This window comes from Heloderma suspectum, chromosome 6, assembly GCF_057233095.1.
Source record: "Heloderma suspectum isolate Gila_16-S chromosome 6, 16-S_ref, whole genome shotgun sequence".
Lineage (NCBI taxonomy): Eukaryota > Metazoa > Chordata > Lepidosauria > Squamata > Helodermatidae > Heloderma > Heloderma suspectum.
Genome location: NC_139463.1, coordinates 129,757,931 through 129,776,171, shown reverse-complemented (window position 1 = coordinate 129,776,171; position 18,241 = coordinate 129,757,931). Strand labels below are relative to the sequence as shown.

The 18,241-nt window shown below is 52.1% G+C and overlaps 2 protein-coding genes across 4 annotated transcripts in view; one reads left to right on the top strand and one right to left on the bottom strand.

Moving 5' to 3' along the window:
- The window catches only part of LOC146343254 (uncharacterized), a 32,978-nt gene that overhangs the window by 1,831 nt on the left and 12,906 nt on the right, over positions 1-18,241 (top strand). The gene's annotated exons all lie outside the window — the stretch shown is intronic.
- Positions 3,466-16,953, bottom strand: SERPINE1 (serpin family E member 1). 2 transcript variants are annotated; one of them, XM_084807011.1, is made up of 9 exons: positions 16,646-16,953; positions 15,723-15,991; positions 13,312-13,545; positions 12,365-12,559; positions 11,851-12,049; positions 11,555-11,655; positions 9,414-9,500; positions 8,042-8,125; positions 3,466-7,127 (listed from the first exon to the last, which is right to left on the bottom strand). In XM_084807011.1, exons 2-9 carry the CDS (start codon positions 15,988-15,990, stop codon positions 7,090-7,092), a joined length of 1,206 nt encoding a protein of 401 aa, XP_084663137.1. In that variant the 5' UTR covers position 15,991; positions 16,646-16,953; the 3' UTR covers positions 3,466-7,089. The 2 variants fall into 2 exon arrangements, with proteins under 2 accessions (XP_084663137.1, XP_084663136.1); XM_084807010.1 differs by lacking the exon at positions 16,646-16,953 and having other exon boundaries at positions 15,723-16,056.

Genomic DNA, 18,241 nt, shown 5'->3' with positions numbered 1-18,241 from the left:
CACTGGTAGAATTAGGATGAACAACGCTTTTAAGCTAGCTAAGATCTGGAAGCCAAGGGGTTAACTAATTTAGCTAATTGTTTTGTCTTATTGTTTTGTTAGCTACTATATTGTGCAGCTTGTTGATCTGTTCATCTACAGCATTGCCATTATTAGTTAAGTTAAAACAACAGAGCTTTTGGTGTGTCTCACAACTTAAATGATGAAGAAGGAAGAGGTAATCTATACCAGCTTTATTTTCTAGAACTGCACCTCTTAGATCACACAACTCTTTATTTAACAATGACAATGCTCGTGAGGTGGCATTTATGCTTTTGGCTAAGCTGCAAGCTAACCAGTTGTTCTTTAGACCATTAGCCAAGGCTAAACCTGGAACCCCAACTAGTGACATTGCTAAGGCCAATTTTTCTGAGTCAGAATATAACTGCACATGACTATTACAATTTTTAGTTAGTTGGAGTGCTCGAGGCTGCCGTTGACGGATTTTCTCGGGCTACAGGGGAAGAATTGGCACCAGTTTAATTGGCGGCTGAGGCAACATGGGTGGTTATTAGACAAGTTGGCAGGAATGAATGACCAAGTGCGGGAACTACATGTCTAAAACCATCCATGAGGCAAAAGTATGTGGGCATTATTAAAAGATATGTTTTGAATTTTATTACAGTGGAAGGGGGCCAGGGATAGCTTTGTATTTTCTGGAAAAAATTTTTGACAATTAAGCATTCGTGCACACGTAGCATTTGTTTCAGCAACGATGGGGGTGCATAGAGTGAACTCTGTAGGGGGTAGGATCTTTGCAACTATGCCCCAATTAGCATTTTGGGAATAAGTTAAACTTACACCATAAACTCTTAACATGGTATCTTTTTGAATGTTCCCAGGATGTCTACAGACAGGTATTAGGCAAGAGCTAATAAGCCTGTTTGCAGGTATACCTCTTGGCAAACAAAAATGTTTTATTTTCGTGATGTTAGCCAGGTGGAGCCAGTAATTATCAGCAAATCACTGGGACAAACTTTTTTTTTCCAGGGGCAGACCCCCCTTTTGCACCTTATTAAGGAAACACAATGCAACACTACTAACACTACAACACTACAATACGCATGTTTGATCTTCTTTGGGATCTGACCGTACGCTGGGCAGCTATTCACCTGGCAAGCTGCAGTAGGGTCTAGTCCCCTTCTTCAATTCTCCAGTTGCAGGTCTGACCGTACGCAGGGGGACAGTTTCCCGGTGTGTCCACAGTAAGGTCTAGCCTGAGTCTTCTTACTGCTTTTTCAGAATGATTTTTAAAGGATTTTCAGGATTTCTGTTTACAGTCTACTCTCCCCCTCTCGCTCTCTTGACTCGTGTCCAATGTATCCAGGGTTTAACTCCAGCTGCTTTCATAGCTGCGGGGGTGGAAAGTATGACAGTTCTCAGTTCTCTCCATCTGGGAGTCAAAGGGTTATTTTTCCCTCTTTAACTCATACTTTAACTCTTGGTTGGAAAGGATGAACTTCTGTGATGGGAATTGGGGGCTTATTTTCTAAGACAAAGCGACGCTGGGCTTGAAGAACTTTGTTCAGTGTTTGGACTTCTTGTTTAAGGCTAACGTTTGATTGCTTTTGATGCTGCTCCAGTGTCAATTATGAAGTCAGTGTCACGGCCCCTCACAGTCAATGTCACGGCCCTTCTCAAGCTGTCTCCCTCTTGGCCCTTCTCAAGCTGTCTCCCTCTTCGCCCATTCTGGCCCCTTTGTTTTTTTCCTTTGTGTATTTGATTTATTTTATTTGGGCATTCATGCCACTAATGTCCATCTTGTCCACACTGGGCATACTGGTTCTTTTTTAAGAATCTTCTGCCTCTGCCGGGTCTTCTTTTCTTTTTTCGTTTACGTCTTCTTGGGCCTCTGGGTCGAGGGGGGTGTACTGGCGATAGGCATTTGAAAGACGCTCCAAGTACGCTCTGGGGCCTCGGTGGCACCTTGCAGCACTTTAAACACTTTGGTCATATTAATTGACTTTTTCATACCTGCTTTCATGGCTTCTAACAGCAGGGTTTGATACTGGGTGAGGCGCTCTAGCCCAACTTGTGTTTTGGGATTCCAGCAGGGGGGGGGTTACTTACAAGGAGACTTTATTGGGTAACTTACAGCACACAGGCGTACTTAATTGTTGGATCAGACAGCTTCTCTGAACCACGAGCTATTGGGCTAAATGGGTTTTTATACTATACATGTTACCCATGAGGCAGCACAACACTAGCAAGCATTTTCAGCATAGGCTAGAAGTGTTTGGTTCTCAGGCACAGCTTCCTGTAAACAACTTCGCTTCTCAAAGTGCTTGATAACACTTTTATTTATTAGTATGGGAAGACAAATTTTTTCTCTTTCTTTTGCTTTCTTTTTCTTTGCTGATCTGCCTGTATTGCAGATCATGTTTCAAACTTTTTATATAAAACTTTCTGATCTATGCACCAGCCTTGTTTCTTTATTTGTCTTTTTCAAGTTAAACTCACTTACTTAAACCTTTCTGCCTTACACTAGTCTCAATGACACACATTTGGGATAGGCTCTTCTTCTCCTTCTAGTTACATTTTCTTTATCTTAAAGAACTATTACATTATTGTGGCTACTTTACCCCAGGTAATAAGCTCCAGGCACAATCAGCTGCTTTTAATTTACCCTGGGGGCAACTATGGCCACGCTTCTTTTCTACTTGCCTCTGTCTTTTCTCCTTGTTATCCATCGGGAACCACACTTAGTATTATTTGGAGTTGCAACTAACACTAATTTGCAAATATCACATATATTTCATAATATTTAAGAAATCATAAAATATACACAACAAACTTTTTTTGCAATTTAACACAATGAATGGAAAGCACTTTTTGCATGGTAAGGCATGATGGAGCAGATCCAGCAATTATACTGCTCTTCTGGCTGAAAGCTCAGGGCTCATTAAAATCAAGGGACGGGCATACCCACACACGCAGAGTTCTAGGTCACCATTTTTGCATCGGCAACTCTATGCTGCATGAGTTCTGGCAGAAGGAAATTTAAAAGTTACAAATCAAACTCAGCCTGCTGTACACTGAGCTGACTACAAACATAGACACACGGTCCACGGCGATGAGAGTTCAAGTTTATCAAAAGCTTCATAGCACTGTCCATGGCAAGTCTTTGACAATTTAAAATTTTAGTTCATGTGCAGAGTGTCTCTAAAAAGCCCAGATGATGATGGAGGCAAACAGAGAAGGCTCTGGGCAATGAAGATGCGATGTTTTCAGCAAAGGCTCTCCACTTTTGCATCAGTTTAAAAAGGGGAAGTGTGGCCCTACACCCCTTCTGACAGACAAGGGCCTTTAACTTTTTAGCAAGGCCTCTGTCTAAACAGAGCGGCACAGCTCAGCTGTCTAGCCATGACACTTTAACTTGGGCAACTCCTCTGTAAATTTTATTTTACTTCTGTCAGGTTCTCTCACAGACATTTTAAAAACTTAGTCTTTTTTTTTTTTTTTCTTCTAACCTGGTACACGAAAGCACTGAAACACTGAGTGCCGAAACTCAGGACGCTGGGGGGTGATGGGCATCGCCTTATACTTGCATTTTTCAGGCAGCCATTAATCTTCCGGGAGGCGGTGGGGTGATTTGCAGGACTTCAAAGGCAAGCTTCTCAGTTTGTTTGTATTTGTAAATCCCAAGCTCAAAACAGGACACAATGAGGTACAGGGCAGCCAAATTCTTGCTTTGGCACGGGCAACAAATAACTCGGGTCAGCTTTCTTCGCTGGGGTCTCAAATAGGAAAACAGTCTTAATTTAAAGTTGTAACATCACTGACAGCGTCAGCCAGCCAGCTACACAGATCTCATTGTTTTTTAAGACAGTTGCTCCAATATCTTCTTTTCTTCTCAATCAGGTTGGGTCTCCCAGCTTACACAGTTTATTGCAGCTTTCAGGAGCATGGTAGTAGAGCGATTTTGGCTTGGCCAGGAACATGCTGTCTGGTTTCTCGGTCTCTTCAGCACACACTTAGGCAGTGTAACACTGGACACTCAAATCAGTGAGATTTCTTCATTGCAGGGAATCCCACGGCAAAAGCTTAATGGTTACGCTCTTCAGAAATCATATAGCTGATGGTCAGTAGCTACAGGCTCTATGCAATTTTAACACAGTTCAAAGCTAAACACGGTTACCTTGACAGAGATCTTCAACATGGTCTTTCCGCTTCATTCTGCTTTGGGACAGTCCGATGGCACACTTTTCACTCGAAGAGGGGTCTAGCCTGTACTCTGGGGGCTGATTCTTCACCTTTATTTTCTATTTTGCCTTCATCTTCTGGGTCTTCATTTTCAGTTTCCATTTTTTAGGGATTTTATCTCAATTAGGCGAGGTTCTGAGTTGTACAACATCATCACGTTGTGGGCAATTTTCCTGCCCCCCGTCTCTCGGCGCGCTAGGCTAACAGCTACTTCTTCGGCCTTACACTCTCACGCTCCCACGCTTTGTTAAAAGCCAGACTGTCCTGCAACATTTTTCTAATTAACAGCCTCAGATCTTGTTTTTTTTCCTCTCAGCTCGACCTTGAGCTTTTTGCTGTTTTCTCTCTCTATTCTGAATCTTTTTTTTTAAAAAAAAACTTTTTCCTTCTTTGTTTGACATACATCTCAAGGGGGTGCAAGGTTTGCTTCCCCCACCACCCATAGCCTCCCTCCTAAGTTGAAGACAGACACAATTAGGGAATGGGAATTGGTCAGTGAGTAAGGGGTCTCACTGGCCGACACAAGAGGATTTTTCACACCACGCACTTTGCTACTGGCCTGGGCACCCGGACGGTCAACGGTATGCGTCAGAAACCGCAGTAGCCACTCACACAATCATCAATCTCTCCACTACATCCATATGTCCCTGCCACCCACTTTTCCCACTTTTTACCAGAGCGGAAAGCGGCTTCCCCAGCTTCCTCAGCTTCCTACTGAGTACTGGCGTGCTAGGTACTGGCGCCCACTCGGGGGTGTGATCCGGCCCCCCTTCTACCCGCAAGGAGTAGGTTCTTTTGTATACGTATACCACCAACACTGACCTTCTTCATAAGGCGGGGCCCTCTTTTTTTCTGCCCAGTGGCCTTTCTCCCTAAAGGCGGGGCCCTCTTTTTCCCATATACTTGCCTTTCTCCTGAAGGCTTCCAATGTGGGTTTCAACTCAATTGCAGCTGCGATACAGGCAGGGCTCAAGTTCCTTCCTCCGCTTCTCAAGGTTCTCTTGCCACTCACTGCCGTTTGGGCGATCCCGGTGCAGGCTTTCTCCCATTCACTCGACAAAAAGGTCGGTGATGCCAAGAAAGGGAGGCATGCGCCGAGCTCGTCTTCCCGGTGCGGCGATCAAGAGCAGGCAACTGCCACCTGTCTGGCTCAGAGCCTGCCACATCTGAGTCACGGCACCATTTATGTTGCAGAACCCAGAGTCAGAGAGACCACGGAGTGAAGGAAAAAGAGGTTCTTTATTTAACACGCGGGCTTAAGGCTGGAATCATTTCCAAAGAGCCAGAAGCCCCGATTTACATTAGCACATTGGTTTTATAGACATTGTGACACATATGAAACAGCTCCTCCTCTCCCTCCCGCATGGGGTTGCAATCCTCAACATTTCTTCTCTTAGCACTATTGTTTATAATACAAGAACTGGGTTATAGGGTAGCCATGATAAGGAGAGAACAGCAGAGAACACGATATACAGCTGTATGACCTTTGACAAGATAAGGAATTCCTGTGTCTCGTCAGCTTACAACAATATATTCAAAGGAGAAAGAGCTCAGCAAGAACATGAAGCATGAGACTGCATGAGGCTACTTAGTCTGACCCCCGATATGGCTGCTACAAAACCAGCTAAAGGGGCAGACAATATTTGTGAGTCATTAAAAAAAAAAGTGAACACTTGGCCTGAAGAATGTCACACTACTGCCCTTTGCAGCCATGCCACAGACATCAAAGGCACCCAGAGGGCTCTGCATCCATCCAGCTCAAGACAGGCAGGTCCATTTTATTTGGAAAACCCCTAAGGGCACCAGCCCCTCTGCTTTGGTGCAGCTCCAGTCCCTTTCAAGTGGGGTTCGCACAGAAAAACTTCCGGAGCCCCTGTAGCAAAGGTCTTCCTTTAAGGAAAACTTGACCAGTGATTGCATTGGCCTGGATATAGTTTGTTAAGAAGGAAAGGAAGGGATTACTCTCATGTTTGCAAAGCCACTTGTGAATCCCCCCCACCGTCTTGATGTTTGCTTTTACAAACCGTTCCAGCCCCACAGGCAGAGGCGTTGCCATTCCTCAGACACAAGTCGCATTGGAAGCATGGCCTCCCCTCTTATCAGCATCATCACCCCGACCTCTACATACTCATTAAGTACAAAAAAAAAGGAAGAATACATTAAGCCTTCCTTCTGTTGACTGCCCTACAATCTACTTCCATCTTGGCAGTGCAGAAAGAAACCAGACTCCTTGAAAGTGCTGTGTTCATGCCTAATGGGGGGACAGAAGCTGGGGACATGCCCAGATAGGGAAGCGTAGCACCCTTAACACAAACACACATATGGAAAGAGGAGATGCCAGATTTCTGGCCCCCTCCAGTGTAAATATTAAATACTTTATATGAAGTCACTAGCCCTGGCTGCAGGGTTCCAGCTCAGTATGATAGCCAAAGGCATCTCATCCAGGGGCTTCTTGGCAGCAGGCAGATATCGCCCATTTGCCTGCTGTCTTATGTTGCAGCAGAGGGGCCTCCGAGTGCCTTTTGTTTTGGAGTGATATTCTGTAGAATGCTTTTTAGTTCCCAGTTGCAACTTCTGCCCCAGCGCAAGAAAGACTTTGGTGGAGGTGGAATAGGTATCGGTAAAGTCATCTCTTAGCAGTGCAGGTCTCCCAGAGAGCAGCTCTGCAGGATTCTCTTCTCAGGCAAAGGAATGAGAGAAACTTTGCCACGCAAGAGGCTGCTGGCCCCGACCATCCTCTCAGCAGCAGGGCTAGAAGGCCAGGCGTCTTGGGGAAGGAATGCAGAGGGAGAGGAAAGGAAGAACTTCCTCCAGCTCGGGTCCCAGCAAACTGGGGTGGGGGGGCTCTCAGGGCTCCATTACCTGGCCCATAAAGAGGATGGTGCCTGCAACAGGGAGCAAAAGGAGAAACAGGAATGATGCACTGGGATTCTAAATAAAACCTCCCGAGGGCTACTGTGGGGCCGTGCAACAGACACTGTGGAGCAGGTGGTACTCTGGGGTGGAATACACAGCTGCAACAGCATTGCCTTCTCCCCTTGTGGACAAATTCTAGCCAGGTCATCCCAGAGCCAACCACAAGGCGGCAGCATTGCATGGTTTCTAACCCCACAGCATGCCCAGCACAGCTGTGAGCGCAGACAGGAGACCCGGCCCTTGCAGAAATGGGAGTAAACAACTGGGTGATACGGTTGAGGCGGCCCCTTTTTCGCCCCCGGGTCTTTGGCAGACATTCCGCAGATCATGTTTCCTCCTTATTGCTGGGGACAGGTGCATCTGCTGAATTTCCAGCTGTCACGCTTCTGCTAAAACAGAGCAAGAGCCCACAGAGCAAAGAGCTTGTTTTGCGTGTGGAGGTGCATTCTGGATTGGGCCCTCCTTGGTTCTCTTGCCAGGACCGGCCTTCGGGCTCACACCTGGAGGAAACAGAGGGTCCCTGACCCAAACGTTCTTCTTTGAAGCTCAGTTCTTGGATTGAGGGCTGTGCTAGCTCACTGGTAGGGAAAAAAGCTCTTCACATGCTCAAGAATGAACCTTGAGATTGAAAAGAGGTCCCGGAGCACAGCCTTGAGGGGCCCATCTCAAACTAAGCCCTATGTGGTTTCTCTCAGTGGGGAGAGCCAGGACTCCTGGGTTCTATTTGTGCCTCTTCAAACACTTGTACATTGGTTGTTTTGTGCAGGGGGTCAGACGGCAACAGCGAGTGGTCTTAGAAACAACAGGAAAGTTGACTGGAAACTGTGGGGCAGAGAATGGCAACGGGCCAGCAAAGGTGCCCCAAGCTGGCTGAAAGTCTTACCAGTTGGGTTGTGTCTCACAAGAAAGAGGAAGGGTCTGTCCATCACGATCTCTAAGGGGGCCATGCGGGCATAGACAATGGCAGCTGGATGGAGAGAGAAGTGGGATGAGTCTCCTAGGGCTACAAGCTTGAGGGGGCATTAATAGGTGTTAATACATTCAAAATTACCGCCCCCCCCCAAATCAATCAGCAGGGCTGCGAAGACCCAAAGATTTGGGACCCTCAAAGGGCAGATGCCACCCCACAGCTATGCCAGCTCCTTCTACCCTCTGCCACACTGGAAAAACCCCTCCTCCCCCAGACAAAATGTACCTTTTCCTTCTAGTACATTGCTAAGAGTTTTGAGTGTCACAGTGGAAAGGAAATCCCAAGTCCCCTGCCCACCCGTATGCTCCTTGGGAGAAGCACCAGATACAAATGCTGTGCTTTATTAATATAACTAGTATGACTTTTTAAAAGAAAAAGAGCCTTTGATTAGTTGGCAGCTATCGTCTTGGATCAAGGAAGAGGGAAGAATTTCTTCTCCAATACTGTTAGGCTGCAATCCTACGCACACTTACCCGGGAATAAGTCCCATTGAACTCCATGGGCCTTACTTCCCAGTGGACATGTGCAGGATGGTGCGGTTGGAAGAGGAGTTGGGGGGGGGGGGTTGTCAAGGGCTCCTTGGAGGCTTCTCTCAGTCTAATCCAGTAGCCAAGTCCAGACACAGACAAAGGAATTCCCTTTCAAAGCTTTATTCTTCTTTTACAACTTAACAACTATACCGATTGCAACTAGATCTGAGCAGCACAGTACCTATGCCCTAAGTTGGAACAGTTGGTCCCCGTTTGAAAGGGAATTACTGGCAGACCCCTGAACTTAAGGACTAGGGAGAGTCCCTCCCCTTTTCCCTTGGAGCTTCTGGGTGCAGCCGTTGTTTGCGCGCCAACCTGGCACTTCGCCTCCTTTCCGCGCCCTCCATCTGGCGCCGCTCTCTGCGTCTGCGTCGCGCATCCACCAAGCCTGCTATCTGTGCTTGGTCACTCCCTGGACTGCTAACTAAACTAGGAATGCTGGTGGGAGGAATCTCTATCAGCTGTTGGTCCTGGGAAAGAGGAGCGCGCTCCTCTCCCAGGAGCAACTGCTCTTCCTCAGAATCAGAACTACTCTGGGATTCTATGGGCTCAGTGTCCACCCTGACAGGGGTGTTCCCCTCTGCAGGAGAAAAATGTCAAGCACAGCTGTGTGCAAGTCATGGAGGGTTTGTCTGGAAGGAAGGGTGATGATCTCAGCTGCAGCTGGTGTGCTGGGGCGGGCACACCTGCCCAGGAAGGGGGGAGTCTCCCCCCACACCCCGTCCACCATACTCCGCTCCAGCTATGGTACCCACCTGTGGCAGAGGAGGCCTCGGTCCCACTCTCATTAACATCAATCTTCACCTTCTGTAGTGCCTGAGCCACAAAGAGTGACTCTTGATCTGTAAAGAAAGACAGGCCGTGAAGGGGGTGGGGTGCAGGAGAGGGCAAGATGTGTCCACACGGGGCCTCCTCCAGGAAATTCCTTACTTGTGTGGCAGATAACTTCCTCCTACAGAAAGTAGAAGAAGGAACTAGAGGATCGGCTATCCTTGACTTGATCCTAACCAACAGAGATGACTCAGTGGATCAAGTAGCACTTACAGGAACTCTGGGGGAAAAGGACCATGTTGCACTTGAGTTCTTGGTTCTAAGGGAAGCAAAAGCCAAGCGTAGTCAAACGCGTACCCTGGATTTTAGGAAAGCTGATTTTAATAAACTCAGAACAATGATCAGTAAGGTCCCATGGCAAGCGACGCTAACGAGAAAAGGAGTCCAAGATGGGTGCGAGCTTTTAAAAAAGGAAATTCTCAAGGCACAATCACAAACAATTCCAACAAGAAGAAAAGCTGGAAGACAACAGAAGAAGCCAATATGGCTTCACAAAAAGCTTAGAGATGACCTGAAAACAAAAAAGAACACAAGATGGGACCTTCTCAAACTGGGGAGAGGTAACGAGTGGGGTACCGCAGGGCTCAGTCCTGGGCCCAGTGCTCTTCAACATTTTTATTAAGGACTTGGAGGTGGAGGTGCAGGGAATGCTGATCAAATGTGCAGATGACACAAAATGGGGCGGGATAGCTAATACTTTGGAAGACAGAAACACAATTCAAAGTGATCTGGATAGACTGGAGCGCTGGGCAGAAAACAACTGAATGACATTGAATAGGGATAAATGCCAAATTCTGCACCTAGGAAAAAGAAACCAAAGGCACAGTTACAAGATGGGGGATACGTGGATCAACAACACTACAAGCGAGAAGGTTCTTGGAATTGTTGTCGATCACAAGCTGAATATGAGCCAACAATGTGATGTGGCTGCAAAAAAGGCCAATGCTATTTTGGGCTGCAATAATAGAAGCATAGCTTCCAAATCCTGGGAAGTACTAGTTCCCCTCTACTCAGCACTGGTTAGGCCTCATCTGGAGTACTGTGTCTAGTTCTGGGCACCACACTTTAAGAAAGATGCAGACAAACTGGAGAGGGTTCAGAGGAGGGCAACAAAGATGATCAGGGGACTGGAAACAAAGCCCTATGAAGAGAGACTGAAAGAACTGGGCATGTTTAGCCTTGAGAAGAGAAGACTGAGGGGAGATAGGATAGCACTCTTCAAGTCCTTGAAAGGTTGTCACAGAGAAGAAGGCCAGGATCTCTTCTTGATCATCCCAGAGTGCAGGACACGGAATCATGGGCTCAAGTGACAGGAAGCCAGATTCCGGCTGAACATCAGGAAAAATTCCTGACTGTTAGAGCAATACGACAATGGAATTAATTACCTAGGGAGGTGGTGGGCTCTCCCACACTGGAGGCCTTCAAGATGAGGCTGGACAGCCATCTGTCAGGGATGCTCTGACTTGGATTCCTGCATTGAGCAGAGGGTTGGACTCGATGGCCTTGTAGGCCCTTTCCAACCCTACTATTCTATGATTCTATGATCCTCATTCTCTGCAGCCTGTAAATATAGGGGCGGAGTGGCTGGCCATTACATGCACCTGGCCGTTGCTCCCCCTGGGCCAGAAAAGCATCCTTAAGACCAGGTCTGGGGAATGGTGAGAGGGGCCAACCAAAACTTCTGCAGGGGGCACGCCAAGAGCGCACTGCCCCAAAATATTGCCAGACAGGTTCGGGCAAACTCCCAGCACCCTCTGTGATGTTGCAAGAGAGCCTGTGGGGCACTCCTCCCAGATCACATGGCTGCTTCAGTCGAGCCCAAAAGCACTGCCACCCCAAACAGCTCTTTGTCAGACCTGGGAATTGGCTGTTGCAAGGAAAGGGCACTCGGCACATGCTCAAAGGCACCTTCTGGGTTGTTGTTACTTCCAGAGCTTTACTCTGGGGCTGAAAACGGGTTCTGGGGATGAGCCTTGGCACATGCGCTGTGAACATGGTGCAGCAGGCATGGAGCCTGGGCTGGGGATGGCCCAAGGGTTTCCCCAGAGATGCCCAGAGGACTCGCCTGAGAGTCTGCTGAAATTGGCCCTGCCGGCGTCAAACATGTCCTTCATGCCAAGGCTCTCCAGGGGCCTGCGGAGGTCGGCTTCACTCTCCAGGGAGAACCTGTACAGAAGAAAGGAAGAGGAGAACAGTGTGGTGGGTGGGGTGGGCAGGGGGTCTCCCAGCGCCTCAGAAGCAGACGCAGCCTGTAGCTCCCTTCCAGGTGCGCTGGCTGAAGGGGGGAGGGGACCGGCACAGCCCTGGGGGACTCCTGACTCCCCAGGTCCCTAACCCCTGTGCCCTGGGAGGGTCACCTACTTGGGCAGGACCAGGAGCCGCGTCACCTGCACCATGCTGCTTTTCCACTCAGCCAGCAGCTGCATGCCCATGATGGCTGTCAGGGCGGAGAGGGGGGTGTCCATTTTGAAGGGGGCAGCGATGAGCATGCTGAGCGTTTCCCCCTGGTAGGGCAGCTCAATGACGTCGTAATCCACTTGTTCGGGGGTGGAGAATTCACCTGGAGAGGGAGGAGGGGGTGAGACCTCCAGGCCCATCTACTCGGGCTCAGGCCTCCTGCTCTTGTACATCTCCAGTCAGAACCAGGGTTCATTTCTACGCTGGGAAGCACCCCCTCCTCGCCCCGGATGCTCATCCACCATCCTGAAAACCTTAAACCCAACTCTGCTCATCCCTGAGGGAAAGGCACTCTGCACGTGCTCAAGGAAACTCTATCATGATTGCAGAGGCTGACTTTGGACTGGGATACAATATACAGGTAGGAGGCCCAGTAGGCAGCCCCATGCCCCACCCCTCTGTAGGGCCCGCTGCTCACCATAGCTGAGCCTGGCGGTCTGCTCCATCATGGGGACCGAGACGGTGCTGCCATCCAGCTTGTGGAAGAGGCGCTGCCGTGTGGCAGCCACCGGGAAGGGCAGGTCCCAGAGGCCCTTGAAATGGATGGCGTTCACCAGCACCAGGCGGGCCATCTGGTCCAGGGCTCCCTTGGCCAAGAAGTCCCGGATCATGCCTGCAAAAGGGGCAGGGAGCTGTGGGGTGGATGGAGCCCAGCTGTCCTTGTGCGCCACTCTCCCTCTGGCTGCCCACCAGGGAGGCCTGTGGCTCAGTCGCGGAGCCCCTGCTAGGCCTGCAGAAGGCCCCGGGTTCGCTCCCAGGCAGCATCTCCAGGAGGGCCGGAAAAATCCCTGCCTGAAACACGGGAGAGCTGTTGCTGCCAGTCACTGCTGACGAGACTGGGCTGGAGGGACCAAGCCGGGTTGGAGTCTGGATCAGGCAGCTTCCGATGTTCCAGGCTGATGCACTTCCCCCTGCAGGGAGGCCAGGAGTGTGGGCTCCTCCCCACCGTGGCAGAGGACCCCTGCCCCCCCCACGCATCCCCAAGGGACCCTCCCAGCAAGCCCTGCTCCACGGGCTGCCACCTCAGGCTAAGCAGACCAGGTGTCGGCAGAAAGTCGATCTCCAGATGTTTGGGACCAACCCCCAGCATTCCTGAGCATTGGCCATGCTGGTGGGGGCTCATGGGACTTGAAGTCCAAAACATCTGGAGATCCACGTTTTGCCCACCTCTGAACTAGGCCATTCAGACCACCAGCTGACTCCCATGATGTGGGCAGCTTCCCCTCAGCTCCCGCAGTTCCCCCGCTCTGACCTGTGACAGCCTCACCCCACCCACAATGCAGGGGTTCCTGCTTCCTAAGGGCCCCTCCTGTAATGCCCAGTCCTCGCTCAGCTATCCTGCTCCAGGATTTGGCCTCTCCTCACCATCAGTGTGCTGCTCCACCCAGGCGTTGATGATGTGGCGGGCCCGCTCACTGTCCGTGAAGTCCACCTGCTTGACCATCTGGCTGAAAACCCGGTGGAAGCGTGGCATGAACCCGGGGACCAGCGGCAGGTCCCGCTGCACAAACAGGGCATCCGCCGTGTCCACCACGTCCTTGTTCCGGGGGTCCGTCAGTGCCTTGTGCAGCCACCGCATGGCTCGTGGGATGCCCCATTCTGCAAGGGGGAAGTAGGGGAGGGGTCATCAGCCAGGGCCCTCTCGCACTTCAACCTGATTTTAAACCCAGACACTCTCCGAATGCCGCGGGAGAAGCATAAGCACCTTCCAAGGAGAGGAAACTGTTCTATGGAAACTCAGGCTGCAGGGCAGCCATCCTCCCTGGACCCAGGGCCAGCCCCACACAAAATGGCACTCCAGCAAAGAACCTGTCCACAGCCCTCCATCTGTCCAACTATGGAATACTGGGGGGGGGGGCAGTTATTGCATTTGTAGTTCATTTCTTAACTTGCATGATTGATCCCTGACGCAAGATGTTGTAAAAAAATCCCCATAGATTGAAACACCCACCCACACATCCAGCGACAGATGTTAACACATTCCTGGCCACACAAGTCAGCACTGCCAGATTTGCAGATGAAGATGGCGTGTTTAGACTACTTGTTTGAGCTGCTGCATGGGCAGCCCCTGAGAAGCAGCCTCCCAAGCCTGGCGGCCCTGGCAGTGCCCAGGGTTGCCTGCACCGGAGCCCAGCCCTGCCTGGATCAAGCAAAAGGGAGCCAGTCTCTTCTGCGGGCTTTTCATGCAATGCAACAGGAGTGCCCCAGGACACTGTGCGGTGTCAGAGAGGTGCAGCGCACAATGGTCAGATCACTCACGGGGCCCTGGAACACTTCTGGTGGCTCAGCCATCTCAGTCTGTTGCAGCAAAGCCAAGGAAGAGTCTTTCATTGGATGAAGCAGACTCTCGTCCGTGAAAATGTATGCCATCGCAAACGTCTCTGTCTTTAAGATGCCATTAGGCTCTCAATTTCTCCTAAAAAATACTGTTGCCCCCACAAGCTACTTTGGCCAGGGGAGGGTGTTTTTTTTATGGAGCTGGAGGTATCACTTCCATGGAACAAGAATGTTCCAGGACAGGGGACATTTCACAACAATCCTACGTCACGTACCCTTTGTAATGTATGTTCACTAAATTGAATTTTTACAACCATCGCCGCCGTTAAAAGAGCAAATGTGGTTCTATGTAAGCGAGTGTAAAGTGATGCCCACTGAGGCAAAAAAAAATAAAATCCTCATTTCAGGTATAAACAGATGAGGTCTGTGCTGGCAGTGACTGGTCAGAAAAGGCTGTGGTGGACAGCTCCATGCAAACGTCGGCCCAGCATGTGGCTGCTGTCAAAAAGGCAAACTCCATGTTGGGCATAATTAGGACAATAATTAAAAATAAAGCTGTCATGATCATGCAGTCCTTGTACAAATATATGATGAGACCATACTTGGAATACTGCACCTCAAAAGGGATAGTGTAGAGCTGGAAAGGGTGCAGAAAAGGGAAAGCAGAACAATGAAGCAGCTAGTGCAACTCCCTTATGAGGAAAGGTTGCAACATCTGGGATGGTTTAGCTTAGAAAAAAGGCGTATAGTGGGGCATGATAGAGGTGTATCAAATTATGTGCAGAAAATGGGCAGAGAAGTTTTTCTCCTTCATAATACTAGAAGACAGAGCTGTCTATGGAAGCTGAGCGGTGGGGGATTCAGGACAGACACTTCTTTACGCAGCTGTGGAATTTGCTACCCAAGGTGTAGTGATGGCCCCAACTTGGGCAGCTTTAAAAGGGGACTGGTCAGATTCCTGGAGAAGTGCTCTTTGATGCTCTGACCTGGACTCCTGCACTGAGCAGGGGGTTGGGCTCGATGGCCTTGCAGGCCCCTTCCAGCCCCACTATTCTATGATTCCAAGTCTGCCAGCATCTACTAGCCATGATGGCACGTGCTCCACTGCCATAGGCACGAGTGAGAGGGTGCTACAACTGCCCCCATCCTGCTTGTGGGCCTCCCGTGGGGGCATCTGGTTGGCCCTGTGCGAACAGAACACTGGACTAGAGGCCCCTTGGGTCTGATCCATCTCAGGGCTCCTCATGTTCTTTGCCACTTTCCCACCATGGCGATGAGTGTGACGGGGGGAGGGTGCCAGGGTGGCTGACCTCCAAGCAGTCTGGGGGGCATGGGCTGGTTTCAGGGTGCTGTAATGGCTCCTGCCTTCCCTCAGCGGGCACCATCTGTGGTGCTCCCAGCAGCAGCCGTGAGGCGCAGCCAAGCAGCACTGGTCGTGGGGAAGTGCATGCATGCATGTGTGTTCCCCCACCACCACCACGGGGGACCCAATCCCTCACCGTGCATGCCATATTGCATGGCCCCCTTGATCTGGCTCCGGGTCTCTCCAGCGGCCGCCATCTGCAGCATGGCCATGACGGAAGCAACACCGTAGGGCGAGAAAGCCACATTCCGGTCCTTGGAGGCCATCGCCACCTCCCGGAAAACTTTCACTCCAAAGTCTGTGGAGAGCCTGGCCAGGAGGGATACACCGGGGCCCGGGGGGAGGGACGTGGCCTGAGAGAAGGCCACGCAGGCCAAAGCCACGCAGGGCACCCACTGCAGCATCCTAGCAAGGGAAGAGAGGAGGAGGAGTTCAAAGCCACGCCACACATTTGGTAAAAGGGACATGAGAACAATCCGTGGCTGCTAGCCGCCCCGGCTACATGCTGGGGCACATGGGCAAGATGGTGCTGTGGCTCCATGAAGCCTGTTTGCGGGCTCCCGTGGGGCATCTGCTTAGCCACTGGGGAAGTGCTGGGCGAGACGAACCCCGGGTCGGATCCTGCATCAGGGCCCCTCCGCTCTCGAGAAGCGGACGGCCTCCCAGGGGGGATCCCGGCTTTGGAGGCCCCGCCCCCGCTGCTCAGCGAACACACGCTCTCCCACGAGCCCCGGGCTCCCCGCTCCCCGCCGTCCGTCTTCGCCCGGAGACGAGGAGAGCCCGGGTGCTGAACACGCGGGTCTCGAAGGGCGGGCGGCGGGGGCCGCTGCCGGCCAAGCCTCCCTGACGGCAGGGGAGGCGCCGCGTCCTGCCCGTCCGTCGCGTGTTCCGCGTTCCTGGCTCTAGAGCAAGTCTAGAGTCGCGCCGGAAAGAGACATGCGCCCCCAAAGCCGGGGAGGGAAGGAGGCGGCGCGAGGTCCGGCCTGGACACGTGTCCGCGCGTCCTGACATGTGCTGTGCTCAGCGGGACTGTAGGCAGGGAGCGAGGGAGGCCCTTACCTGGCCGGCGGCTCGTCGCTCGCTCGGCAGAGGTGAGGCTGGCGCTGGGCTCTTCGCTCGGGCGCCGCTGCTGCCTCCGCTGCCTCCTCCCGCCGCCCGAGCGCTCCTTTTATGCGCCGCCCGCCCGCCCCTGGCCAGGAAGCCGCGATGAGGTCACCGGCCGGCCGCGGCCCTTCCCTCGGGCCGGAGCCGACGCCCCCGCCCGCGCGCGCGCCCCTGCAGGAGCCGGGGCGGGGAGATGCGCTGGCCCGCAGCTCCGCTGAGAGCGCGGCCCGCGTGCTTCGGGACTGCCCCGGGAGAGGGCGCGAGCCGCCGGCCAGGCCCCTGGAGCGAGCGGCGCGGGGCCGCGGCGCTGCGCCTGGCGTCCGGGCAGGGCTCCCGCCGCCGGCTTGCAGCTCAGGGCCTCGCGGGGCGGCCGGGGCTTCAGACAGGCACGTGTATCGCTCCCGCACCGCCATCGCCATGCCGCGCTTCACAGCTACTTCTGCGTTCCTCGTTTGCGAGACCAAAGGAGCAAAACTCGTTGCTGACCCGGATTAATGCATAAACAGACACCCTGATCTTGTTCAGTTTTGCATTTTGAGCCCAGTTAATTTATGAAACCGTCATGAGCACAGGAATAGAAGGGAGCGTGCTTCCACTGCCCTGGTGCTCGGAAATAAGGATCGGGGTCAGGGTTTGGGGTGTTTGCTTTGTTCTTGAAAAGGATCGAGCATTTTAAAAGTAAATGCAGTAAAGGGAGCCTCTGTGACCAGGTGGACACAACGTCGGCTGCCCTCGGATGCCAACACGTTTCTAAAGAGAAGCAGCACGCGGGAGCAGCACCAGGCCAGGCGGCCCTCGGGCCAAGGCCGCACTGGCACCGGTGCTAACGTCCCCCGCTGCACTCTGGGTGGCCATCTGGGGGCCCTGGACTTCAGCCCCGAGGCCCAGCCCTACATGCACTGCTGGCCCTGGAAGTTGTGACGGGCCCAAGCGGGCCTTCCAGTGCAGCAGGGCACCCCTGGGGAGCCCTGCCTGTGGCTGGATCAGCCCAGAGGCCTTGTGAGTCCTGCAGCCCGCTTCCTCTGTGGGCCTCCAGGCCACCCGGGAGGAGTGCGAGGAGAGCCCTCTCCCAGCGGCTGGGATTCAGGGCGAGTGAGGCCCCGTGCGGCCTCTGGTCCTGGAGTTTGTGCCCTTAGGCCGCCCCTTGCACTGTGCCAACAAGCTCACCAGCCAGCCGCCTGGGCCCGTCTCAAAGATTCAGACTCGCCACACACAAATGCATGCAGCTTGAACGGTGGCCTCACGGCCTGGTCTGAAGCAGGGGAAGCAGCCGCCCTTCAGCGAAACTGGCCGGGGCGTGGACTGTGGCTGGATGGGGGCCCCCTGCCCCCCCAGCTTAAGAACGCCATCTTGAGTTTCAGCATGGAAGACAATCATAACTATGACAATGCAAGAAGATGCCCAGCAAGTCTAGACAACGGTCGCACTGAGCGGACGGAAGCTGTGGCGTTCGCTACCACAAGCTGCAGCAGTGGCCACTGATCTGGACAGCTTTAAAGGGGGGTTGGACAGATTGATGGAGGAGGGGGAGGCTATCCAAGGCCCCTCCTC